General features: G+C 40.4%; 1 protein-coding gene and 1 pseudogene across 1 annotated transcript; both read left to right on the top strand.

The window, feature by feature from the left end:
* LOC110792400 (eukaryotic translation initiation factor 3 subunit A-like) overlaps positions 1-25,107 on the top strand; it is a 44,620-nt pseudogene extending 19,513 nt beyond the window's left edge.
* A 44-nt stretch (positions 25,108-25,151) lies between these two features.
* On the top strand, positions 25,152-27,326 carry LOC130459126 (protein FAR-RED IMPAIRED RESPONSE 1-like). The gene is made up of 5 exons (XM_056839329.1): positions 25,152-25,356; positions 25,434-25,555; positions 25,853-25,978; positions 26,202-26,385; positions 26,809-27,326. Exons 1-5 carry the CDS (start codon positions 25,152-25,154, stop codon positions 27,324-27,326), a joined length of 1,155 nt encoding a protein of 384 aa, XP_056695307.1.
* Positions 27,327-27,586: the final 260 nt, after the last annotated feature.

Raw genomic sequence — 27,586 nt, 5'->3', positions numbered from 1 at the left:
TCTTGTACTCGGTGAATAGATCTTCACACTCTCCTTGAAAATGGGTTCCCTGGTCACTGATGAACTCGTGAGGAACGTCATATCTGCATATGATGTTTTCTTGTATGAACTGGGCCACTTGCTTGGAACCCAATACTTTGAATGATCTGGCCTCGACTCATTTTGTGAAATAGTCGATGGCGACTAGTATGAACTCATGACTCCCGGTGCCTGTCGGAGTGACTTTGCCGATGACGTCGATACCCCAGGCTGAGAATGGCCACGGTGATGATTGAGAGTATAGTAGTGAAGGAGGAATGTGCTTCAGACTCGCACACTTTTGGCATGTGGGACATTTCTTGACAAAGAAGTAGCAATCCCGTTCGAGGGTAGTCCAGTAGTATCGTGCCCTGACGATCTTGAGAGCTAGCATTTTCCCATTCATGTGGGTGCCACATACTCCTGCATGTATGTTGTCCATGACTCTTTGAGCTTCGTGCTTGTCAACACATCGGAGGTTAGGACCGCTAAGGGACCTTTTGTATAGGATGCCGCCTTCCATGACGAAATTGGCTGATTGTAGTCGCAGAGCCCTTCGATTCTTGCTTGAAAAGTGTGGGGGATACTCTGAATTTTGTAGATACCTTTGAATGTCTGTAAACCAAGGCTCATCTTCGTCTTGCTCGACGTTGTCAATAGCATGGACATATGCTGCTTCTTGACGGGTTTCAATTGTAAGTGGCATTTCAGCCATGCTGCTTGGAATGTTGATAATTGAAGCCAGTTTTGCCAGTGCATCGGCGAATTAGTTCTCCTCTCTTGGGAGGTATGTATAGCGAAGCTCTTCTATTTGTTCAGACAGCTGCTCGAGATAGGATTGTTATGGAGCTAAACTCTCGCTTCTTACTTTCCATTTGCCGGAAATTTGATTGATGATTAGGGAGGAATCCCCGTACACTCGAAGTTTCTGGACGCCCAGTGCTAAGGCGGCTTCCAGGCCCATGATGCATGCTTCATATTCTGCCGCATTGTTTGTGACGTTGAATTGCAGTTTTGCTGATATAGGAATGTGTGTGCCGTCTGGGGCTACTAGAATTACTCCAACACCACATCCGTTCTGATTGGAGGCACCGTCAAAATGCATTGACCAACTGTCATCACTGGTCATTAAGATTTGCTCGTCGGGTAAGTCGTAATCTTCCTCTTCTGCCTCGACATGACAGTCGGCTAGGAAATGAGACTGCTGAACCCTTGATAGACTTTTGTGGAATGTATTTGAGGTCGAATTCTGCTAGCATGACCAACCATCTGGACAACCGTCCGTTGAGTGCTGGTTTCTCGAATAGACACTTGAGAGGATCCGCTTTGCTGATCACATGTATTGTATGGGAGAGCATGTAGTGCCGCAGTTTCTTTGTGGCCCAAACCAAGGCGATGCTGAGTTTCTCGAGCTGAGTGTATTTGGTCTCGTACTCGATCAGTTTTTTGCTTATGTAGTATACGGCATTCTCCTTGCCTTCAATTTCTTGAGCAAGCATAGCCCCCACTACCGAATCTGTTGTTGTGAGGTAGAGCCTGAGGGGAATCCCTGGCATTGCTAGTTTTAGTACTGATGGGTTGGAAAGGTAGCTTTTGATTGTTTCGAATGCATGCTGACAATCGTCATCCCACACTTTGGGCTCTCTTTTTCGGAGCTATCGAAATACTGGTTCACAGATCATTGTGAGTCTTGAAATGAACCTGCTGATATATTGTAGTCTGCCGAGAAAACCCCGAATTTCCTTTTCATTCGTTGGTGGTTGCATCTCGAGAATGGCCTTGATTTTTAAAGGGTCAGCCTCTATGCCTCGAGAGCTGATAACATATCCGAGCAACTTGCCTGACGTTACCCCGAATGCGCACTTTTGAGGATTGTGCCTCATATTGTATTGTCTGAGCCTGTTGAAAAACTTTCGAAGTACTGAGGTATGCTCGTGCCGTTCTTTGGATTTGACAATCATGTCGTCGACATATACCTCAATTTCCCTGTGAATCATATCGCTCATGATAGCTGTTGCTGTTCTTTGGTAGGTTGCTCCTGCGTTCTTTAGTCCGAACGGCATAACTGTATAGCAATATGTACCCCACTGAGTGATGAAGGTTGTTTTCTCCATGTCTTCCTCTGCCATGTGAATCTGATTGTAGCCTGCGTACCCGTCCATAAAAGAGAGTAAGGCATGATTTGCGGTGTTGTCGACCAGGATGTCGATGTGAGGCAATGGAAAATCGTCTTTAGGGCTGGCCCTGTTAAGATCCCTGTAGTCCACACACATTCGTACTTTGCCGTCTTTCTTTGGAACTGGGACGACATTTGTGATCCATTCAGGATATTTTGCTTCTCGAATAAACCCAGCCTCTAACTGCTTGGAGACCTCTTCTTGAATTTTGAGGGAAACATCCGGTTTCATGCGACGGAGCTTCTGCTTGATGGGCTTTGACCCTGGAATAAGGGGAATTGTATGCTGACCGATGCTTGGATCAACCCTTGGCATATCATGATAGGACCATGCGAAGACGTCTACATACTCTGAAAGTAGCTTGATAAGATCGTCCCGCTCTGATGGAGAAAGAGTTAAACCAATCTGAACTAGTTTTGAATCACTGCTATTAGAAAAGGTTGATTTTTTTTGTTTCCTCAATTATGGGCGTCCTGTTTTCATGATTTTCGATAGCTTTTAGAAATTCAAAGTCAGTTTCTTGTGAAGCAAAGTTGTGTGGATTAGGATTTGATTTTGAATTAGGAATCAAAGAGTAAGTAGAAATTGAAGTGTTATTGAAATCAGCAATCATTACATCGACTGTTTTGACTTGTAGCTCGGCCTTTAGAGGCACTTGATTGATGCAAGAATCTAGTTCTAGACACTTAGACTCATTGCTAGACTCGAAAATTGAAAGACAGACTCTGGACCTGGACAAAGATATTAATCGGAAAGATAGTTCTCAGGGTATTCCCAGACATCTGCATTGTAATTGTCATAATCCTCGAAGATGGGACTGCATGCACAGATTTTCAGGGCTTGATCCCAGACTTGGTTCCATGTGCTGTAAGGAAATGCGGCAAAGCTGCCCTTGCATGAAGTGTTGAGCCCTAAGAGAAACATTCTCACCATTTTGCCCTCTGGTAGCTCAGGCTGAATTGTACGAGCGGAGATTGCCCATCGGTGGTAGTATTCTTGAATGCACTCATCCTTTTTCTGGAGTACATCCGGCTTTTGCTTGATGAGAGTGTCTCGGAAGCTTGAACCTTTGAGGGTGAGGCAGGCAGGGCCATCTAGTATTTCCTCGAACCAAGGCTCTCCGAATAGTAGGTCGAAGTTAGTAGGCACATCGATTACCAGGAACTCAGCATTGTCGTAATAGGTGTCAAAGGAGAAAACCAGCTCAAGGACTCCCAAGACTTTGTATGTGACACCCTGGAGTTTGACAGTTTGTTGGGCACTCAACATGAGATCGTATTCGGAGAATCCTAAAGCCTTCACGGTGGCGAGTGGACAGATGTTCTCTTGAATGTCGGTGGTTACCCTAGGCTCGGGGATCACCCAATTTTGAGCACTTGGAAGTAGATGGTAAAAGCTTGGAACCATAAGCCCGTAACCTGGCTTGCATATTGCGGGGATCAGATTGCATGGAAACTCCTCTTCTTCATCTTCGCAGTCATAGGAGATGGCTTGTACGGAGGGGGTTTGCTTAGCCCCGGGTGGTAAGGGTAAAGTCTTTGTTGTCGACCATGTTCTGCATCAAGTGTTTGAGCTTATAGCAGTCATCAATGTCATGACCCTTCCCTTGATGGTATTTGCAATGAGCTGTCGGATCCCAACTCTTGGATCTTTTGTCAACCGGAGGATCGGGTGTTGGACCGATTGGTGCTATGACTTGTTTTTCGACCAGCCGATCAAATGCCTCACTGTAAGACATCTCGAGGTTTGTGAAGACTCTTTGGGGCCTACCTTGGTAATTGCGCTGGTTAGCGTTGCTTTTGAAGTTGTTCAATTTGGGACCTTGAAGAGCCTCTAGGGCTTTAACCTCATGAACTTTGTGTGTTGTCTCAGGTCTCTTCCCCTTCCATTTTTCATTTTGCGGAGCTGGGGCTGCGGGTGCTTTCATTAGGTCATCCTCTATGTCGACCCCGATGTCGTAGGTTCTCGTGAAGCTTTCCAGGCCTAGGTACTTCATGTGAGCATTGTACTTTGGAAGAAGACCGGCGATGAAAATCTTGACTAACTCTCTCTCGGAGGGCCGGGTTACCATTTGGGATGCCATTTCCCTCCACCGGTTGAGGTAAGTAGTAAAGCCTTCCTGAGGCCCTTGCCTGAGAACTTCTAGTTCCCTTAGAGTAGTTTGCAGCTGAATGTTGGGCTGATATTGCTCCATGAATGCTCGAGCAACCGCTTCCCAGGTATTCGTTTGATGTTCCTTGAGTGAATAGTACGACTTCTGGCAGACAGGTTCCAGAGACATAGGGAATACCACTGGGTATAGCTCGAGTTCGACCCCCTTGATGGCCATTGTAGCTCTGAAGTTCTTGAGATGGTACTTGGGATTGTTAGTTGATTTGAACTTTGGAATGTCATTGGCGGAGAATTTGTCTGGCAGATTAGCCTTCCCCTTGACGTTGTCCTCCATTGAGGTGTCAAAGTAGTTCTCTTGATTGGTAACCTTACTGACAAGACTATCGATCTTCTTGGTTAAGTCATCAGTGGGCGCGCCCTGTTCCACGACACCCAATCAGTTGCTTATGCTCTCCACATTGGCACTGAGGCTGGCGAAAGCCGCTAGGAGTTGAGCGAGTTGATCAGAGGCAGACATTTGGACTGTTCCTTGAATGGGGCTGGGAGTCTGATTTGTAGGAGATGATCTGGCTGCTTGCTCGACACCGCCTATGCGGGAGGCTAGGGCTGCTGGAGTTCTTTTCAACCTCTCCCCTCTTCGGCGAACCCACGGGATCTTCGGACTCCTAGTTAGGACACACCAGACAATTTTAGAACTTAGACTTCCCGACACATGATATGATATGCATGCAATGAATGAGACCTAGACTTGACTCTAAGTGCCACTCCGAAGATTCGGGATTTTGGATTTTGTACTTGTATTCGGGATTTGCAACCCGTTGGAAATGTTTGAGAGGAGCCTTCATTCTTTTGTGAAAGTTGGCTCTTGTACAGGAACTTGGAATGTCGAAAAAGAGTATTTCGATCTATTGGAAATTGGACTTATTTGAAGGGGATTTCAACCCGCTCTAGGATTTGGAAATTGGACTTGTACTAGGAAATTGAATTTTCAAGGGAATTTCGACCCATTGGACTTGGAATATTTAAAAGGAATTTCAACCCGATTGAAAGAGAACTGGTTTTGTATTATTTAAAAGGGAATTTCAACCCCTCAATATTTTAGGGGAGTTTCAACCCATTGGACTTGGAATATTTGAAGGGAATTTCAACCCGATTGAAAGGGATTGATTTTGTATTATTTAAAGGGAATTTCAACCCGTCAATATTTTAGGGGAGTTTCAACCCATTGGACTTGGAATATTTGAAGGGAATTTCAACCCAATTGGAATTTGTATTATTTCAGGGGATTTTCAACCCGTCAATATTTTAGGGGAATCTCAACCCATTGGAATTGAGTATTTGAAGGGAATTTCAACCCAATTGGAATTTGTATTATTTCAGGGGATTTTCAACCCGTAGATGGAATCTTGAACATGTATTATTTCTGGGGATTTTCAACCCGATTGAACAATTGGACTTGTATTATTTCTGGGGAGTTTCAACCCGTAGATGGAATCTTGAACTTGCATTATGAAGCCGTTGGATTTGTGTTTTGAATTGAAACTTTGAAACTCGAAACTTGAACTAGAAAATCCGGCATTATGACGCCGTTGGATTTGGACTTGACAATTGAGGTTTTGGACTAGGAATTGGGTTTTGAATGGGAAGCTTGAAATTTGTAATTGAAGGCCCGGAATTATGACGCCGTTGGGTTGATTTTGAATTTGTAGCTAGAAAATCCGGCATTATGACGCCGTTGGATTGATCTTGAATTTGTAGCTTGGAATTTGGACTTGAAAATCCGGCATTATGACGCCGTTGGATTGATTTTGAATTTGTACCTTGGAATTTGGACTCGAAAATCCGGCATTATGACGCCGTTGGATTGAACTTGAATTTGGCATTTGTGCATGAGGCGTGTTTAAGGGTTTTGAATCAAATGGAGTGACACTCCTAAAGACCCTAAAATCGGCGATTTTGGATGCATGAGGTTTGAATGATGCTTCTAGGGGTTTTGTTTCCTAGTTGGAGGCTAATTGGTTTTGGCAAGCTAGAACTCGAGGTTAGCCATTCACGCGTGCAAAGACGCCCACACAATGCACAAGTAGCACGTTGTCACACTAATCATGAATATGAATGCGACATGCAAAGTTCTCAACCTAAGGTCGGTCTAAGTTTTGTATGATGCAAGTGGTCGGCTTTTGGTGTCAAAAAGTTACTTGGCTAAGAGACGAATCCGGCGACAAGCATTCACATCCGCCTAAGGGAAGTGTGTGTCGGAAGATGGCCTCCATACTTGACATCGGGAATGTCGAGAAAATGCCAAGTTTCGGTAGGCGCGGAAATGGTCACACACTTTGGTCGGGAACCGTATGGAGAGTCACCATTTCGTTGCCCCTGGGGCTAGCCCGAATGTAGAACACATCCGTTTGGGCAAAGGTAGAAATTCATTTTGCACAATATGGTTTTCGAAAAATGCATGAAATGCCTAGAAATTGAAATTGAAATCGTACTTGAATTTGTATTTGTAAAGCCCGCTTTTCGGCACTCGTTCACGAGGTTTGGGAGCGTCCTTCCAGATGCAAAAACAGACTAACTCCCAACACGAAAAGTTGAGCAAAAGTGGGCGACAAGCCACTGTGAGCCACTGTCCTGGATGCAGGCAGTGGCGTTAGGCGCAGGGGCTGCGCCTGGCGCCAATGCTGGCATCCAGTACTTCGGCAGATCAGTGGCTGGTTGCTCGAAATCTGCTCTCATTTTTCGAAATTGAAATTAGAAAATTCCCCAGTGGAGTCGCCAGAATTATAGGGGTTTTTTTTGTGTTATATTCCTGTTTCCTACAAGGGGGGTTGGCACGCGGCGGTTCGTTTAGAGAACCGTTGAATTGTTTTTGCACCTCGAAGGAGTCGCCACCAAACTTTATTTTAGGTCCCGTTTGGGAAGACCGCAAAATGACTCTATTTTTGTATAAGGCCTTGAATCCTTGAAACGGATGGGTGAGATCCGGGCTCGGGAACGAAAATTCTTATTCGTCGAGCTTTAGAAATATTCAAGTACGTTGGCACAACATTATTTTGAAAATAAACCCTAAGATTAGACTACGTGGGTTTGAAATTTAGAGCAAAATAGAATTTCTAATTGAGGTGGTCACTTTGCTTTAAAGATTGATTTAAGGAACCTAAGGCCGGTTTGTCCAAAAATATTTTCGTTAAGCATGATGTAACCTGTGTATTTTGTTGTATTTAGCATGTTGGTGATGAAAGCGATAAAGCACATAAAGCAACATCACAATACTAAATAAAGTGCGGAATTAGTAAATACAAGACCCCCTAGAAAAGGACTAGGGAGTAGGTCCAGATTGCCTAGAAATGGACTAGGCAAGTAAAGGTGCGGAATTGAAAGTGCGAAATTGAAATTGCGGTATTGAAAGTGCGATATTGAAAGTGCGATATTGAAATTGCGATATTGAAAAATGCATAATTGAAATTTGTACTTGGGCACGTGAGATTCGAACGCCAAGCGGCTCCTTAAAAATAAGTGCGCCCGACACGAATTCAAAGCCAAATATGTCAACTTGGGAGAGGTTGCTAAACCCAAATATCCTAGATTTTGCATATTGAACTTGAAATTGAAAGCTTGAATATTGAAAGGTTTGAACTTGAAATGATTGAAATTTGAACTTGAAATGATCCTAGTTTAGAGAGGTAGTTATGAACAACCCTAAACATGGTGGGATCTTGAAATTTGAAAACTTGAACTTGTACATTGAAAAATGGAGTCTTGAATCTCAAAAGACTAAACCTTTAAATGCCAAAAAGGTGTCATCTATGATTACTCCACACTTGAAGGTGATTCTAGTTCAAAGAGATGAATGTAAGCAACTTTGAACATCCTTGAATCTTGAAAGTTTGTATTTTGTATTTTGAAAAGGTTTGTATTTTTGAAAAAGCATGTATGATTGTTGCAAGTGGTGTTTTTTTATGGCAAAAAACACCAACTTGGTAATAATTTGAAATCAAAATAGCATGATTGATTGAAATGAGATTCGGATTTACCTAGTTAGGCTTAGGCACGAGCTCCCAATTGCTTTTGAATTTAGGAATTTTGTATGTGTTTTTGAGGAGTTTTTGAGTTTGTATTGTGAGGAGTAATGTCGAAATTACGACGTTGTATGTGTTGTGCTCCCCCTTTTTCAATGGAAATGAGGGGTATTTATAGGAGGGAATGGTGAAAACGCCAGCACACGCCAGCGCCTAGCGCCAGGCCAGCGCTGTGCGCTGCTGACGTTGCCTGAATGCCGCCAAAAAGGACGGAAATATGCCGTCCTTGATTTGTCTTGTATGGGTGTACCTTCGTACGAATAGTATGATGTTTGGCGTGTAGTGTTTGCTTGGAGGTTAAGACTTGAATTTGCATCTAAAAACAAGCCTTTCTCGAATTTTTGAATTCCGGTTTTACGAAACGGGGCCCGGCATGCTCGGTTTTGTGGGTCGGCGCCCGAATTTGACTTGCCTTATATGATTTTGAGTGGAAAAGGCCTAGTAAGACCAATGGGATGGTCCACTAATTGAGATTGAACTTGGATTTTGAAATTGGATTTTGGAAGTTGTATTTTGTACCGAGTTCCGGGAGGGGAACGGTCTCGGAGATTGGATTTTGGACCTTGGATTTTGGAGGTGTTCTTAGGAATTGGGATTTCCGCCTGGAGTTACTCCAATCGCCTAACAAGGATAATGGTATCGTCATCATCCCAAAGGGGAGACACAAATTAGGTGTCTACATTTCCCCTTTTTTTAGGGTTTATTTTTTTCCTTTGTTTGGTTTTTGAATTGATTTATTGTTCTTCGTTTGATTTGTTAATTTGAAGTACTTTTGAAAGGTTTTGTTGGTTGTGAGACTAATTCGGGTCATTTTAGGGTTCACTCATCTATGTAACATATGTCTGCAAGCTCCTCTAAGGTCTAGTAATTTCCATAGGGATGTATTGTTTGAATGTCCACCTTTTACCCTGAACCCAACTCTATCAAGATAAATGATGGAGAGACCCTGGTTCCAGAATCAAATTATAGCATTTCTCAAAAACACATTGGAGTTTATTTGATGTACACTTTTGGGGGTTTTTTGATTGAGCGACTAACTCATGTCATTTAGGGTTAATGTTTTAGGTTTTTGAAGTTATTTCTGTTGATTTTATTGTATTTAGGGTCAAATTGTATCTGGTTATTTTGTTGATATTGATATTTGATTCGGAGATTTGGGGTTGGGTACAATAAAATAGTTGTACTTACTCCAAATCTAATATGGCCAGATTTACTTTGATAATTTGTTGGGAGTGTTCTTTTCTAATTGGGAATTGACTCAGCTTCAATCCCGATTGGTCGGAGTTTAATAATCATTACTGTTATATTCATTATAGTTGTTGTTTGTATAGGTGTTAGTCTTTATTTGGGTTTATATACTAATTGTGATGGAATTATATGTTGTTCAATCTAATAATCTTGTGCTTGTGAGATACGGAGGGACAGAACATTTGATTTGTTATAAACTGGTTTGATCAAATAGTGCTTGAAGCATAGCGCTGAGCTGAAAATTGATATTTGGGCATAGTGTGTCGTGACAATAATTTTGTGATTTGGCTGTGTATATTTCCTTGAATAATTAACTATCTTGATTTTGTATAATAGTTCATTTTATTTTGACTTTTGGGTACTAGTTGGAAGTAAATCTTGTACTCAAAAGACTGATTTTATTCTTCGGACATATATAATAATGTTTCTAAATAATTCTTATTATCTTAATAGGTTTAAGTGCCAACATGGGTTTATGGATTAAAGAATTAAAGATATGAATGATCAACAGGATAGTTCCCTTACTTACTAGTACTAATATACATTTTGTGAGAGAAAAACGGAGAAAGTACCACAGTTGTTATGGTAGTTATTTTATGATTTGTATTATGTATTATATTAAGTACTTAAGGGCTAAATTATGCTGTATTCTTTTGCAGATGACGGCACATCGTGCTTTTCAATTCTGCAAGCAATACAAACGTACCACGGAATTTCGTCGACTATGTGAAATAATCAGGAACCATTTGTTAAATCTGAACAAATACAAGGACCAGCGTGACAGGCCTGATCTGACAGCTCCAGAAAGCTTGCAATTGTATCTGGACACGAGGTCTGAGCAACTAAAGATTGCCACTGAACATGAACTTTGGCAGGTAGGACAATGTCCAAGCAATTTTATGTTGCAAAAAATTTTTGTAGCTACCAATCTCTTTGAATTATATGCCTCCTTTCTCACTCACGATTTCATGTGGTTAATGTTAAACATGCACTTGTGCCGGTCCCTTTAAGCCTTGATGTGAATTTAGAGGTTTTAAAAAAATCATGTTGGCTACTGTACATCATTATTTTTATATAAAAACAAAACTTTTGCAATTTTGACTCATGTTTGGTGGTTTTACAAATTCATGAATGTCATTGCCTTGTTTTCCAGATCAGTAATTAATGATTTCTGGTATCATCAACATTAGACCATTGCCCCTGTTGGGGCTGGTACCAAGGGTTAGGCAACAGAGATTCAGATGTATGCAAGAATGCAACTTTAGTCCTGCCATAATGGAGAAATTTGTTTTTATTTGGTCATTGAGCGAATTAGAACTACAATTTTCTACTTCTCACTTTACAAGAAGTGCATACAGTGTCAAGAATGCAACTTTTTGATTTTTCCGTTGTGGAAAAGATTTCTGTAGATGCTGTCAAACATAAGTTCTTAACGATGAAGGTTGACCATATGAATGGTGCTGTTTCGTTTAGTATTCTGGTAAGCTCTTGTGTCTTGCACCGATGCATTATGTATATTAACTTTTTTTGACATATTGGCTTTGTCCTAAAGTTTGTCTAATATATCCTGATGTATTCAATAGAATTTAGTGTTTTTTTCCACCTCTCATTCTGTCTTTCTTTTGGTTTGTACATTTAATTGTTGTTATATCTTTAGGAGTTATTGGACATTCTTTCAGCCTCACATCAGTTTCATATTTTGTTATCATAATTGCTTTTATACCCGGTGTTTGTTTACTATCATCTAAAATAAACGAGTCATTGTTATCTGACTTATCTCTCAAGGGAGAGTTAGAATAACCATATACAACGAGAATTTTTCTCTGATCGGCTTTCATGAGATTTGATGTTACCACTTTATGAATCACCATTATTAAGAGAAGACTTTCAGGATGTTCAAAGCTACTATTTTCTTGAGTCAATGGCTTCTAAGTCGTCAAACATTCAGATTTATTGATGGTCTTTTAGGTCTTTCGCGTCGGTTAGGAATGTGGTATCCAGGATCTTGGATATATATTGATGTTCCAGATACTAGGGTCACCAGGTAAAGTAGTTTGACCAATCATGATGTTTGATGCAGGATCTTGAATCTGATACCTTGAGAAATCACCTTACAACCTGGTTTAGCTGAGCTTGTGGAGAAGGAACATAAGAAGCTTCTCTTGCATATGCTTGGCTAAAGCTTTTCTTGCTTCAAAAGAACTTCAACAAGAACTTAAGCCAAAAGGACTTGCAGGCGATAGCATCATCTGTGGTTTTGGCTTCCCTCTCAGTTCTTCCTTATGATCATACACGTGGTGCATCTCATTTGGAACTGGAAAATGAGAAAGAGCGGAATATGAGGAGGTCTAATCTTATTAATTTTAATCTTGATCCCAAACCTGAGAGCAGAGAAGTGGTAAGTTAGATTGTCCACCCATTAGTTTGTTTTGCTTATTATTTTTGTGTTTATATACACTTTTTCCCAATATGATAGCTCTATTATTTTTCTAATTCTGACAGCTCTCACGCTCAGCTCTTCTTTCGCAACTGGTATGCCCTTCCAACTGGTCATTGTTTTAGATAATCAATGTTGAAAACTTGAAAGATTTCGAGGCAGAAATTCGTCTCTTTCATGTCATCTAATCTCTTTTTCTTTATTCAATTGGCAGGTCACCAAAGGTGTTATGTCTTGTGTACTTCTGGAAGTTAAATATCTCTATCATCTCCTAGAGCATGAGTTTCTGCCCTTGGATTTGTCTTTGAAAGTTCAGCCCTTGTTGAACAAAATTTCTAAGCATGGCGGGAAACTCCCTTCAGCTTCTTCTGTATCAGAAGTGCAATTGTCAAAGTATGTTCTTGCCTTGGAAAAGCTAGCAACTCTTAGATTGCTACAACAGGTGCAATATTTTGCTCTTTTTGCATCTCTACCAAGTGTATTTTGTTAGTGTACCTTGGTACACTGTGCCATAGCTTCCCTCAGTTTCATTGATATCCTAGTTTTCACGTTGCAGGCTTCCCATGTTTACCAGACGATGACCATTGAGAGCTTGTCCCAGATAATTCCATTTTTCGATTTTTCTATTGTGGAAAAGATTTTTGTAGATGCTATCAAACATAAGTTCTTAACAATGAAGGTTGACCATATGAATGGTGCTGTTTCGTTTAGTATTCTGGTAAGCTCTTGTGTCTGGCACCGATGTATTATGTATATTAACTTTTTTTGACACATTGGCTTGTCCTAAAGTTTGTCCAATATATCCTGACGTTCAGTAGAATTTAGTGTTTTTTCCACCTCTCATTGACTCTTTCTTTTGGTGTGTATATTTTAGTTGTTGTTATATCTTTAGGAGTTATTGGACATTCTTTCAGCCTCACATGAATTTCATATTTTGTTATTGTAATTGCTTTTATACATGGTGTTTGTTTACTATATCTGACTTATCTATCAAGGGAGAGTTAGAATAACCATATACAGAGAGAAATTTTCTCTGATCGGTTTTATGTGATTTGATGTTACCATTTTAAGAATCACCATTATTAAGAGAAGTCTTTCAGGATGTTCAAAGCTACTGTTTTCTTGAGTCAAGGGCTTCTAAGTCGTCAAACATTCAGATTTATTGATGGTCTTTTACGTGTTTTGCGTCGGTTAAGATTGTGGTATCCAGGATCTTGAATATATATTGATGTCACCAGGTAAAGTAGTTTGACCGATGATGATGTTTGATGCAGGATCTTGAATTTGATACCGTGAGAAATCACCTTACAGCGCTTGTTGAATCTTTGAATAAAGCAAGGTCCACGATATATCCTCCCCTTAACAAAGCATCAAAAATCGAAGATACTTTTCCTGGTTTAGCTGAGCTTGCGGAGAAGGAACATAAGAAGCTTCTTGCTCGTAAAACAATCATTGAACAGCGCAAAGAGGAACAAGAACGCCAACTTTTAAAGAAGGGTTTGTTCACTCATTGTTGTACCTTTAATTCAGGAAGTTGTTCTATTTTAGAGACTTGACTGCTTTGGTGTCTTAAAAGGAACGTGAGGAAGAGTCGAAGAGATTACAGCTACAGAAAAGTAATGTGGAAGCTGAACAGAAAAGGCTTTATTCTGAACTTGAGAAGAGGAAAATTCAGCGCATCCAAAAGGAAATAGAAGAACGTGAGATTGAAGAAGCCAAATCCCTACTTCAGGAAAAGTTCTCCAAAAATAAGAAGAAACCACTTATAGAAGGGGTAAGTTTTTATTTTCTGAAAATACTTCTCGATGTTTGCTGGTTGGTGTTATAAAGTGTGTTATCTCCTGTGAGGGGGTCGAAAAAGAACGAGGCTAATGCGTGACCTCGTCCCTCGTGGGCGTGACGTCGTCAGATCAAGTGTAGTTAGATTTCCTGTGAGTTTACACCCAATCGACTAGTAATATAGGAGTCGCCATTCATTTTTTAACGACAATGAGAAAAACTGACAAAACCCGGTTATCGTGACATAAAGGGAGTGCAATTATGTTCGACCACGACGGCCATAGGTTCCCTTGTGATCCCTGGTGTGGGGATCGCTCAACGTACACCCGCAGGGCAGAGATTGAGAGTTCGGGGGACTGTAACTACCGAGAGGAGTGCTCATCGATAACTCCAGAGGCAGGCTATCCTTACTAGCTCAACATAAATAATTGAAGGGACATGCGTTAAACTATTAAACTATTATGAATTGATTTTAGCAATATGCAACACATAACACTAAATCGACCGTGATTATCTTATTTAGATTGATTTAAGATACCTAGCATGATAATTCAATTGTCCAAGGCATTGTCTTATTAGGCGTGATAGATCAATCAAGTTAATAGTTCGACAATTTTATAAAAGGGTGATAAAAGAGATTAAATCATATGAGGGACACATTACAACGCACCCTTGAGAGGTGCGTTACGGTTCTCAGAAAACTAACCACTTGGCTTTGCTATTTCTCCTTTTATTTAACGAATCTGGGGTTTCTAAGCAGTGTTCCAGTATTTAGGCTTAAATCATCAGCTACAAGGGGCATGATGCGTTCTGTTTGACTTTTGGGTCGATTGCGACAGAACGTCGGATCAATTTCGCAGCGTGAGGCTAGGCTTAAGGCTAGAGTCAATACTCAGGTTATGGAATTGTGTGTTCCCTTCACGTCGGTTTTGAGGCTATATTTATAAGAAAGAGTTTGTGGAAAGATAGATTTTAAGATACGAATCCAAAAAGAATTCGGAGACGACACGGCCCCAGGCATTTTCAGCGCCCAGGACTGGGCGCCAAAGATTTCGGCGCCCAGGGCTAGGCGTTGAAAATGTGATCTGGGCCGAGTTCTTGTCAGATTTGGACTCTTAGAACACGGAGCTTTTTGGGAGATTTATCCGAGTCTTTTAGTGCGTATTAACTTATGACGGAATGCGTCTGGGCCCGTTACGAACTCTAGGTTCGTTAGGAGTTTAGTTCATACGTGACTCTTATTTTCGAATTATACCAGGAATACAATTTCTATCTCCTTTAGGATTTATGTTGCAGTGCAACACCTATTTCTGACAGGTTTCTATCTTTTATGACTTTGCCACTTTTAACAACTACCTTTTACGGCAGTTACTATTCTTAGCAGGTTTCTATAAATAGCAGTTTTGGCTGAAATGAAAGGGTGATTGAGATTCGTTATTTTATAGGAGATGCGTTGTCAAGTGGAGTTTTGTGTTCTCATCATCGAACCTTCCCTTTCGGGAATGGGGACAAAAGTAGGTGTCTACAGTTAGCCCACACTTTGACGGAGTCTCGAGATGAGACAATGGTCAAAGTACTAGACGGAGTGCGTCATACAAGCCATGGTGTATGTGACCTATTTTGCGAGGGTCTCACGAGCCCCTGAGTGATAACATTTGACTTAAGGGTCATCACTTGAAGTGTTAACACATTCCTCACGTGTCATTGGAATCTGTTAACCGATAGTATAGAAACTCCCTCACTTTGTCATTGGAAGTATCTAAAGATGTTTTCGAAATCAAAGCTATAAAGTGTAACTAGGCCTGGCAAGCCCAATCACGAGGTAAAACGTTTTAAAAGATTCTCATTTTATAAGGTTAGCTAAACGAGAAAACCCCCTTGTTTTTATAGGACGTAAAACGAAGGAAAATCCAGCACATCGCTTTTTTTGGGAAAACGGAAAACCAATTCTTTGATTTTTTGGGAAAGGGAAACTAGAAAAAGTTATCGCTGCAGCGACTAAGGACCTGCGCGGTTAGATGTGCAGACCCCGCCCGTTGAAGGTGGGCGAGCCTGTCCGCTGAGGGTGGACGCCCCGTCCGATAGAAGTGGACGAATCTGTTTTGATGTTTTGAAAATAAGGACCTACGCGGTTTGTGACGTAGACCCCACCGGCATGGCGAGCCTGTTTTGTGTTTTTGAAGATTTCATTTTCGAAAACTGAGGACCTGAGCGGTTAGTGACGCAGACCCCGCCCTCTGAAGGTGGGCGAGCCTGTCCGCTGAGGGTGGATGCCCCGTCCGATAGAAGTGGACGAATCTGTTTTGATGTTTTGAAAATAAGGACCTACGTTGTTTGTGACATAGACCCCGCCGGCTGAAGATGGTGATCCTGTTTTGTTTTGAAGATTTTATTTTCTTTTTATTTTCGAAAACTGAGGACCTGCGCGGTCAGTGACGCAGACCCCGCCCGCTGAAGGTGAGCGAACCTGAATCCGTCTTTTCGATTTGGGACTCACGGCGTACGTGCCGCGATCTTGCCCGATTGAGGTGGGAAAGTCCCTATTTCATTTGTTCTTGTGATTTCTTTTGAGAATTTCTTTTTATTCATTCTTGTAAGAGCGAATTCTTTTGAGGGATGCTCGGATTTAGTTGCAACCTGAATGTGGGTTAACAACGTGCTTGAACGGACCATTGTCTCGTGGTCATCATCTTTCATGGTTTTGAGCTAGTCTTTACGGCCCTTTTTGCCACAACTTGGGTCCTTGATTAGGGGACTATGTATAAGTATCAACGGCGACCTTTGTCTTGAGGTCGTAATCCGGTTTTATCTTTTGAGATTATCCAAATACGGGACTTCGTACAGCGTAGTCTGGGAATATTGTTTTAACTTTGCATACTCTCTTTCGAAATATATATTTTCTTTCGAGCTCCCAAGCACTCGTGCTTGACGGTCATTTCTTGTCAAAGAGGTTCCTTGGGATACGCATTTTGTAATGTCCTTGATCGTGTTTGGGATCGTGCTCGTAAGTGCGAGCGATCTTCGTAGTGGTGTGCTACTCTTAAAAAAGTTGTGAGGTGCGACTTTCAGTAAAAAATAGGCAATTTTTGAGTCGAATGGATACGGTAGGACCCTACAGAAGTCAGGGCTTTTTTGGGCATGGGCTCATTTTCGGCGCCCAAGCCTGGGCGTTAGAATTAATCACGCCCAAGTGGGGCATTGAAAATACTGTTTGGGCTGGTCTTTTGATGACACAGTTGGCCTCTTGTTCGTTCGTTTATTTCACTTGGAAATTCTACGTATTCTCTTCTCTTTTGTTTTTCTTTAGAATTTTATTAGATATCACAATGAGTTGAGTGATCGTGATGATTTCTCGAGAAGCCGTAGCCGATTGGTGGACTACGGTGTTTGTCTCTTTGGGGCAATTATTTAAAGGAACTGTTGCTCTTAAGGCGTACAGTTATTGCAATAGTTGGGGCGAGTCTATATGGCCCGAGGAACATACCTTGAGGCGTAAGACTTTGATCGCTTTTGTTGTTATTTTGAACGTATATATTTTTTTTATTTGAAGGCGTTCGTGAATATTCGATACTTCGAGTGATGATATGTATGTGCAAACGAGCGTTCATAGAATGGCCGTTGCTTGCGGTCCATTAATCAGTTCGCTTGAATCATATTTTTTTTATTTTTTTTATTGAGCAATGACTGATGTTGAATAGTTTGCTTAGAATCTCGATAGGGTTCAGGCCCATTCATGAAGTGGGCTCAAGCATCGTGCCCTTTCGATCGTTCAAACATTTGCTTTGAGACTTTTTTTTTATTATTATTTTGCTATGGTCGTTTCGTAGCTTGGAGCTCCCAAGCATGCATGTTGGGATGCTTCCTTTTGGCGTACGATTTTTGTAGGTTCTTTCGAGAAAGATGCCTTGGGGTTCCGCTCGTGTAGGTGCGAGCTATCCCTTCCGTGGTAGGTAATGTTTTGATACCTTTAATCCTTAATGTAGAAGTCGTGTGGCTTGCATTTTGAATTTGGGCGATAAGTAGTCTTTACCTCTTTTACATATGCTCTTGGTCGTGCCCGCATTAGTGCAATATGCCTTACTCTTTTTTTTTAGACTTGTACCGTAGGATGGTTGAACTTATGGTGCGACGTAGGCTTGTGTGGCCTAACAGCGTGTCTTAGAAAATTCCTCCAGGTGTTGGGATATATCATTATTAATTTTTTTGCATTGGAGTATTTCATCACGCCTCGTTCAGGTGTTCGAACAAGTGTAGCACCTTCTGCGTGGGTGTGCACGGCTTATTACTTCGTTCGATGCGAGGATTCATAGATGTTTCTTTCCTTTTTTTTATATCCTTGATTTTTCTTTCGCTTTATCTTTTGAAGGACGTAGACTGTGTAACGGGCGCTTGTAGGGCGAGCGTTATGTGCAGTAGTTTGATCGGAGCTTTGGTGACTCGCGATTTTCATTTACCCTTGTTAGTGGGGTGACTTTATATATTCTATGTAGTGCTTAGAATTTGGGAGGGGTTGTAGCCATTTTAAAGTTCGTTTTACACGATCAAACCTTAGGATTGTGCCCCTATGACGTGTGTATAGCATTAGCGTCGAGAATTTGTGATAAAATCGTCATTTCGAGCATTTTTAGAGTGTTTTTCTCAAGCCCCCAATTGTAGCTACGGGATTGGCTTGGTGCTATAATGCTTGGCATACGTTTTTATGCATTCATGGTGACATGGATCATGAATAGTTTGAACCAGACTCGTTTAGTGCGAGGTACGTTCGAGTAGTGATTTGCTACTTTTCTTGTAAATGTCGTATTGTGCGACATTGCCATGGTCAAGGTAGTCACATGTTGAAGTGTGCCTTGACCAAAAGCTAGGTGCCTTTCTTTACCCATAATCATATTTAGAAATCTTTTTGACTCACTTGCAATATCGAGATAAATGCATACTTAGCTTAAACCAACGACACTTTATTATGTTCGAAGAAGTCTTTGAAAATATTTGAAATCCGAGTTCTATTGTGTACAATCCGAGGTGTCCTAAGTAAGTTGACTTATAGAAGGGTTCGTACAGGATTACATGAGTGAATCAAAATACTGTTACGATTTTCGGAATGCTGTCTAAGGATTTGCTGGAAGCCAGGGTGCATGCGTCAAGATATTACTTGTGCCCGTGTGGCACATGCTTTAGGCTTTTAGGGCCGTCTTTTCCAGAATTGCGGGAATATAAACCGCTTTCAAATTGACTTAGATTTACTTGGTGTATGTCTGCACAAAAGGTCAAGGTATACTTAGTTCTTTCCCTAGCTCTTTCATTTCAATTTTTAGCCCCCAGTTGCTATTACGTCTTCTCATTAATGATGCCTTCAGATTTCGATTTTAGATGCCCGTGTCATATGTCTGAGTAGGGTGAGCCTTGGTTAAGTGCCAAGTCCTATTGACAATGTCTGATTTTTCTCAAAGGGGATTCGCAAGCATTTGAATTACCATGGACGGGTTCCCTGAGTTCGAAGGAATGATGGGGCGATGCCGTAGAACAATCCTCTTTATTGCAAGCTTACTGCCTTTACTACTTATTGGCGATTATGACTGTGTCTAGTGGTGAAAGAAGGTCTTTAAGTGAGTTACTTTGCTTTAGGGAGGGTCAAGTCGAGTACTTTGGAGGTCATGGACGCTCGCGCTAGCCCCCATTCAATTGAGGCAAAGCGATCTTTTGAGTATTGGCTAAGTGCCTAGGAGTGTGAGTGCTCCTTCTGGCAAGGGTACGTGCCCTTATTATTTTTCGATGTGTGCTTATTTTGGCATCTTGATGACTTGGATTTTTCCTTTGACTTAAATTTTTCTTTCGATTTGGATTGCAGGTAATTAAATTTCAATAAAGGACTCTATTTTTATTCTTGTTATTCTATAGGCTTTAACATTTTTGCAAATTGGTTGGACCGAATCATGGATTGCCTACGTATCCGCCTTAAATAGATTTAATTTGGAATCAGGTCTTGCGTAGTTCTTAGCCAGAAAATGGTTTCTTAGAATGTCGATTTTAAACAAGTACGTTCGAGTGGAATCGTAATGTTTGAAATGGGGTGAAATAAGTGTACGAAAATTTTGGAGCTCGCGTATTTTGCGTATTTTATACGATCTTCTACCCCCAAGTGTTTGTTATTCTTCCGCATGTGTATAGGAAAATGTACGAACACTTTTAGGTATTGGGAGTTGAAAAGTGATAAGCAAGAACGGCGCCCAGGGCTGGGCGTTATTTTTTTTGGCGCCCAGGCCTGAGCGATGAAAACGTGTTCTGGGCTGCCTTTTTGTGCTGCTCCTTTTCGTTTTGTGCCAAATATTTGCGAATCTTTTTTGTGCGCTAAATGCTTCTTTTTCTTTTTAGACGAACTTTAAGGGCGCTTTTCAAAGTTTCTTTCTTATTATTTATATATTTATTTTTTTACGTTAAGCGTAGAATGTACTTTTCATTTGTCTCTTCTTTTTTTTATTCGTGACCCAAGACGGCTTGAAAGATGGGTTGAATGAGATAGGATAATTTGTATAGGTATTAGTCAAGCATGAGGATTGGAAAGGGTAGAAGATTGTAGAATTTTATGTAGTTTTTGTGGTATGATTTGGATTGGTTGACTCAATTCTTTTCCTTCGTTTACTTAGGTAAATTTCGCACTTTGGGAGGTACGGGCTAAGTATTTCATGGCTCGCTCTTTTCGCTTTCCCTTTTCTCTTTCTCTTTTTTCCTTTTTTGTTTGGGATTTCTCCCCCTTTTTTTGGGCTAAAAGGTAGATGGTTGTGGTCTTTGAGCCACGAGGCGAGACTGAGTGAGCCTCGTTTGGTAGGCAGTGGACCTTTAATTTTAGTAGGCCTAGGGTGGACCTTTAAATTGTCTTACTTTGCAAGCGTATTTAGTTGTTTCTTAAAATGTGCAAATAGCGTAGATTCAAAATATTGTTTTTATTTTATTGAAATTTAACGAAAGAATTTCATCGAAAATAATTTTTTGCTTCTTTTCAGACTCCAGTTTCCGGGATTTAATTGGAAGTTGTGATTTAGACTCGAACTTTCATTAATTTTTCTGATTATAAGCCGTGTATGAATACAAGGAGGTGGCCTAGACCCAAAATAATGACGTGGCGTAAGCCTATAATACTTGACCAAGCGACTCTCAGACTTAGGCTAATTGGACCATAACTTTCGTTGGTTGACACTTTAGATTTTAACCCTTGGGTGTTCATTTGTCATGCGCCATTTCGCTTAATGTTGGCAAGGTAGTTAGTTGGGGAGATCGAATTTTCATTTTTGCGAGGCTAGAATCATTAGTGCGGCTTCCCTCTTAGTGTGTATCTCTTTACCCCAATGGTAGCCTTATGGCATGCCGATTTGGGTATTTTCATGGTTCGTCATGTTGCATTCATGGGAAATCTTTTAGTCCGTACATAGAAGTACTTCAAGGAGCGAGTGGCTCGAGAGGACTATGATAGTCGTGACCCAATGTGATCATGAGCCTTGAGGCCATTAATTTTTTGTTGCCAATGGTATTGACACCTTAGGCTCACTTTGGGGGTTGTGAGAATATGGAGGAATGACTTTCAGAATGTGACTGTTTCCTTTTTGGAAATACTTGAATTACATAATATATTCTTTTTATTGGTGAGAGAGAGTATTGAGGCCGTAGATTCTTAGCAAGGGATGACAATTACATATGGGTGCTTATTGATTTCTTTTAAATGTTAGGAAGGGAGACTCAATATGGTTTAACCTTTTAACTTGCAGAACGACACCAAGCATTAGGACCGATTCTATGTATAAGACAACTAAGACTTAGGATTTAGATTGTACTTTGGCATAGCCTAGTCTAGACTCGGATTTATTTATTTTTCATTCGAACATTATTTTTCCTTGAAAACTTTATTTGTTTTTGAATACTTTGCCCATGTGACATTCAAGGTCATTTAATTAGCGTGCTCGGTTTTGGTGCCGAACATTGTCGTCATAGGAGGCCTAATGATGACACCAGGAGTTGTTTATTTTATAAGTCGTTCTTAGAATCGAGTACCTTTTTTCATACGTCCTCGTAGCAAATTTGTTACGATTTTTTTTGTTGCTACGTATACTTTATGCGCGGGCACCGAGGCTGCTGCGCCTGACCAAAAGGCCAGGCAGCAACTTCAGCGCTCAGCACCCAGCTCTGGGCGTTGAAAATGATTGACGCCCAGCTAGGGGCGCTGAAAATGCGTCCCTGACTGGTACTCGTATTCTGTTCGCGTATCCTTTTTTCGTATATACGACTTAATTTTGTGTGCTCGCCTAATAACGTCCTTTACGCGTTGTGCAGCATTGTAGGATCCTTTACAGGGCGTCCTGGGCGTCGCTTATTTTTGTGGCGATCGCCCGGGGCTACGGAACACGTATATCGGTATAACTCTTTGGCCAATTGGTGTTTATGAATGTTTGGGCAATTTTTAGGGTCGTTGGTTTTCTAACATTATTTGTCACACACAATCATAACACAATCACGTAATTCGCTACACATAACTAACATTACAACATGAAGCAAAAATAATATGTCACGTAGTTTATGATAGGCTTCTATGGGTAATATTTGCGCCGGCTTGGTACCGCTTCTATCGTAGATCCAACACATGCCCCGGTCGAGGTAGTGCATTCAACAGACGAATTTCGTCCCAAGAGGCCAATCACGATGTAAGCCAAGGGGGCATGCACCAATGAGAGGGACCTTAGTGGGCGAGCGATTGGGTTTGGGACGGGTGTACTACTAGCGAAAAGTGCCGAGTAGACAACATTCGAAGCGTATGCACCCCCCGGTTGGCGATGGGTATCCTTAGTCCCAACTCCCGAGATGAAACATGCCAAGGGAGCCGAGATTCGTAATGCGGTTCTGTCCGTTCACATTAATATGCTGATTTTCAGGTCGTCCCAACTTGATAGGGAAATAAACGCGGGGTAGGATCGTTTCACCCTTCGGCTATTTTGATTACTTACGAGCACGAGTATCTCATTAACATCCCCAGCGGAGTCGCCACTGTGAGGGCGTCGAAAAAGCACGAGGCTAATGCGAGACCTCGTCCCTCGTGGGCGTGACGTCGTCAGATCAAGTGTAGTTAGATTTCCTGTGAGTTTACACCCAATTGACTAGTAATATAGGAGTCGCCATTAAGTTTTTAACGACAATGAGAAAAACTGACAAAACCCGGTTATCGTGACATAAAGGGAGTGCAATTATGTTCGACCACGACGGCCATAGGTTCCCTTGTGATGCCTGGTGTGGGGATCGCTCAACGTACACCCGCAGAGCAGAGATTGAGAGTTCAGGGGACTGTAACTACCGAGAGGAGTGCTCATCGATAACTCCAGAGGCAGGTTATCCTTACTAGATCCGCATAAATAATTGAAGGGACATGCGTTAAACTATTAAACTATTCTGAATTGATTTTAGCAATATGCAACACATAACACTAAATCGATCGTGATTATCTTATTTAGATTGATTTAAGGTACCTAGCATGATAATTCAATTGTCCAAGGCATTGTCTTATTAGGCGTGATAGATCAATCAAGTTAATAGTTCGACAATTTTATAAAAGGGTGATAAAAGCGATTAAATCATATGAGGGACACATTACAACGCAGCCTTGAGAGGTGCGTTACGGTTCTCGGAAAACTAACCACTTGGCTTTGCTATTTCTCCTTTTATTTAACGAATCTCGGGTTTCTAAGAAGTGTTCTAGTATTTAGGCTTAAATCATCAGCTACAAGGGACAGGATGCGTTCTGTTTGACTTTTGGGTCGATTGCGACAGAACGCCGGATCAATTTCGCAGCGTGAGGCTAGGCTTAAGGCTAGAGTCAATACTTAGGTTATGGAATTGTGTGTTCCCTTCACGTCGGTTTTGAGGCTATATTTATAGGGAAAGAGTTTGTGGAAAGATATATTTTAAGATACGAATCCAAAAAGAATTCGGAGACGACACGGCCCCAGGCATTTTCAGCGCCCAGGGCTGGGCGCCAAAGATTTCGGCGCCCAAGGCTGGGCGTTGAAAATGTGATCTGGGCCGAGTTCTTGTCAGATTTGGACTCTAATTAGAACACGGAGCTTTTTGGGAGATTTATCCGAGTCTTTTAGTGCGTATTAACTTATGAAGGAATGCGTCTGGGCCCGTTACGAACTCTAGGTTCGTTAGGAGTTTACTTCATACGTGACTCTTATTTTCGAATTATACCAGGAATGCAAATTCTATCTCCTTTAGGATTTATGTTGGAGTGCAACACCTATTTCTGACAGGTTTCTATCTTTTATGACTTTGCCACTTTTAACAACTACCTTTTACGGCAGTTACTATTCTTAGCAGGTTTCTAAAAATAGCAGTTTTGGCTGAAATGAAAGGGTGATTGAGATTCGTTATTTTATAGGAGATGCGTTCCCAAGTGGAGATTTGTGTTCTCATCATCGAACCTTCCCTTTCGTGAATGGGGACAAAAGTAGGTGTCTACATCTACTTCATTTCAGGATAAGTTGACAAATCAAGCATTGATGGAGTTGGCTCTCAACGAGTAGCTGAGGGAGAAACAAGAAATGGAGAAAAAACTGCAGAAGTTGAGCAAGCAAATGGATTATCTTGAGAGAGCTAAGAGAGAGGAGGCAGCTCCATTCATTGAATCTGCATTTGTACATGTACGGAATCTTTTGGTGTTCCTTGTTTGGATTCTTAGTTCCTATCTTTTGGTAATAAATTTTGCTAATTTACCAAAAAAAAAGGATTATTATTGTAGTGATTTTATTTTGAAAAATAAATGTACTATTTACAGCGCGCACTGTTAGGTGAATGCTGCGAATAGTTTCAGAAATGTGGCATTGAAATCTCTTTTTGCAGCGCCTACGTACTGCAAAAGGTTGTGAAAAATAGACTTTTTACAACGCGTGTGAAACACCATGCGCTACAATTAATGGTTTTTGCAGCGTTTTTGTTCGTTGTAAATAAAAGTCAACTATTTGCAGCCATCACAATTGTAGCGCTAAAAAACGCCGCAAAAGCCCCTTTTACGCGCGTTGAAAATAACATTTTTTCTACTAGTGAGTTAGCCTTTTTGTACTAAAAGTCAGGTCTGAAGAAGTAAAAGTTGAGTAAAGTTAAATAAAACCTTTTGCCTAAACTATTATTTTATTTACATTCTTTTATGCACAACTGACAGGTCTGTCATCCACAACTTCTTTTAACTACATGGGAATTGAAGCTGGAGGGGAAGAAAATTTAGGGCACTCGAAGAAAGACCATCTAAATTTTTACACAAGGTTAAAAATGAAGCAAATAGAAGGAGGTGATGCACAAGAAGTAACTGACATAATGTATTTAGAGCTTGAAGGTAACCCAAACTTCTTTTTTAGATTTAGATTGGATGAAAAAGGCAAATTGTGGAGTTTGTTTTGGAGGGACTCTATGATGATGGAAGACAATGGAATTTTTGGATATATAGTGGTTTTTGACACAACCTATAGAACAACAGGTATAACCTAATTTGTGCTCCAATAGTTGGAATAAACAACCACTAGGACAATTTCATGTTTGGTTGTGCATTCATAGGAGATGAAAAGATTGAGTCGTTTGTGTGGCTTCTACAAACTTTCAAAAAGTCAATGGGGGGAAAAAGTCCAATATCAATCTTTACAGATCAAGATGCAGCAATGAACAATGCCATCAATCCGGTAAAAATCCAAGATTTATTCTTAAAGTTGTAGTTTTCTGTGCTAAAGTTATAATGTAATTACCAAAAGTTAGTTAAACTGGTAAAGACCTTTTCTTAATTTTTATTACACTGTACTAAGTTTTATATTGATATTGCTAACTATTAACTTGAGGGGAACCTGAAATGTTAAAGTTATGCAGTTTTGAGTTATAAAAAGTTAAAGTTTGCCTTTTTGTATTTAAAGTCAGGATTGATGTAGTAAAAGTTAGGAAAACTTGAATAAAACATTTTACTTAAGATTGGGTTGTATATGCAGGTCTTTCCAGATTCAAGACACAGATTATGTGTATGGCGTTTGCATCAGAATGCTATTACCAGATTTGGGGCATTAAAACGAGATCCAACTTTTAAGAAGACATTCAACTATTGCTTGTATAAGTGTGTCACAGATCAATGTTGCAACAATATGAGCTGATAGGGGAAGAGTGGTTTACAAATGTATAGGATTTGAGAGAAAAATGGCGCCCTGCCCTAAGTAAAGACTTTTTTTCAGCTGGGATTTTGTCTTCACAACGAAGTGAAATCACTAATCACGCCATCGAATTTAGAGGAAACAGAACAACAAGTTTAACTGATTTCTATAGATTGTTCAAGGAACAATACAGCGTTGGAGAAGTACAGAAAAGAAAGCTGAATTCTCTTGCAGTAAATCAGTTGCATCCTCGGCTTTACCAATATCTGGATTGCTAAAACATGCATCAGAAGTTTACACGTTGTCACTATTCAGAGACTTTGAGGAGGAATTTGGATATTCGATTGCAACAACAAAAAAAATAATTTGGAAACAAGGTAAATATCAGAAGTTAAAGTTTCCATTTTTGAAAAATTATAATGTTAGTCTTTTTGTTGTAAAAGTTAGACCTTTTTTATTAAAAGATAGGTAAACTGAAATATAAAGTTTATTAACTTTTACTTCACCAGGGCTAACTTTTATACATATTTTCCCAACTTTCCACCTTACTGAATATCAGAAGCTAAAATTAACATTCTAGGGCAAAAAAGTTAAAGTTAGGTTTTTTGTTTCAAAACTTAGGATTCTGAAGTTAAAGTTTAGGCATCTGAAGTTAAAGTTTAGGATTCTGAAGTTAAAGTTAGGTTTTTTGTTTTAAAAGTTATGTAACCTGAAAAATTAAGTTTCATAACTTTAAGTACACCAGGGATAACTTTTTTTATTGATTTTCCTACCTTTAAAATATACTACTACTAATGCAGGTAATACTGAGTTCTATGCTGTGTCCATTGATGAAGAACCTTGGTCTGCACAGAGAGTAGCATACATCCACGAGAGCCAGACATTATCATGTACGTGTAAAAACTTTGAAGCTTCGGGATGGTTGTGCTACCACTGCATTAGGATATTGCACCTTCATTCGGTTAACCGGATTCCAGAACAGTACATCAAAAAGAGGTGGAAAAAATCTGCCAAGTCATCAGTTTGGAACAAATTAGAAAATGAAAAGCCGGAAGAGGTGCAGTACACACCTTGGCGCCAAGCCATGGCTAGGAATTACTACAACCTCATCTTGGAAAGCCAGTCAAATGAGGAGACAAGAACCCTTATGGAGGATGGTTATGCCGCTAGTGTGTCTCTGGTTGATGAACTTCTAGCATCATTAAATCTTTCAAATACTGAAGATGCTTCAACCACACAAACAAGTGCATCAGCAGCACCTGAAACAAGCACAACACGAGCACCAGAAACAAGCACAACCCCAACAAATAAAACTTAATATTTTTTCTTAAAGTTAAGATATTAACAGTTATATTTAGGTTAGAGATGAGGGAAGTGTGTCTTAACTTTAGAACAAATTTCATAACTTTAACATACAGAACTACAACTTTAAACCAAAAAACTACAATGTGTGAAATAAAAACAGATTGGAACTCACATTAGCTTTAAAAGGAAAATATGTAAAAGTTAGGGTTTTATAAGTAAAAGTTAGGGTTTTATATGTAAAAGTTTGGGTTTTATAAGTAAAAGTTATAGTAC

The sequence above is a fragment of the Spinacia oleracea genome, chromosome 3, assembly GCF_020520425.1.
Source record: "Spinacia oleracea cultivar Varoflay chromosome 3, BTI_SOV_V1, whole genome shotgun sequence".
NCBI lineage: Eukaryota > Viridiplantae > Streptophyta > Magnoliopsida > Caryophyllales > Amaranthaceae > Spinacia > Spinacia oleracea.
The sequence above is the reverse complement of the archived record's forward strand: the minus strand, read 5'-3'. Positions and strand labels throughout refer to the sequence as shown.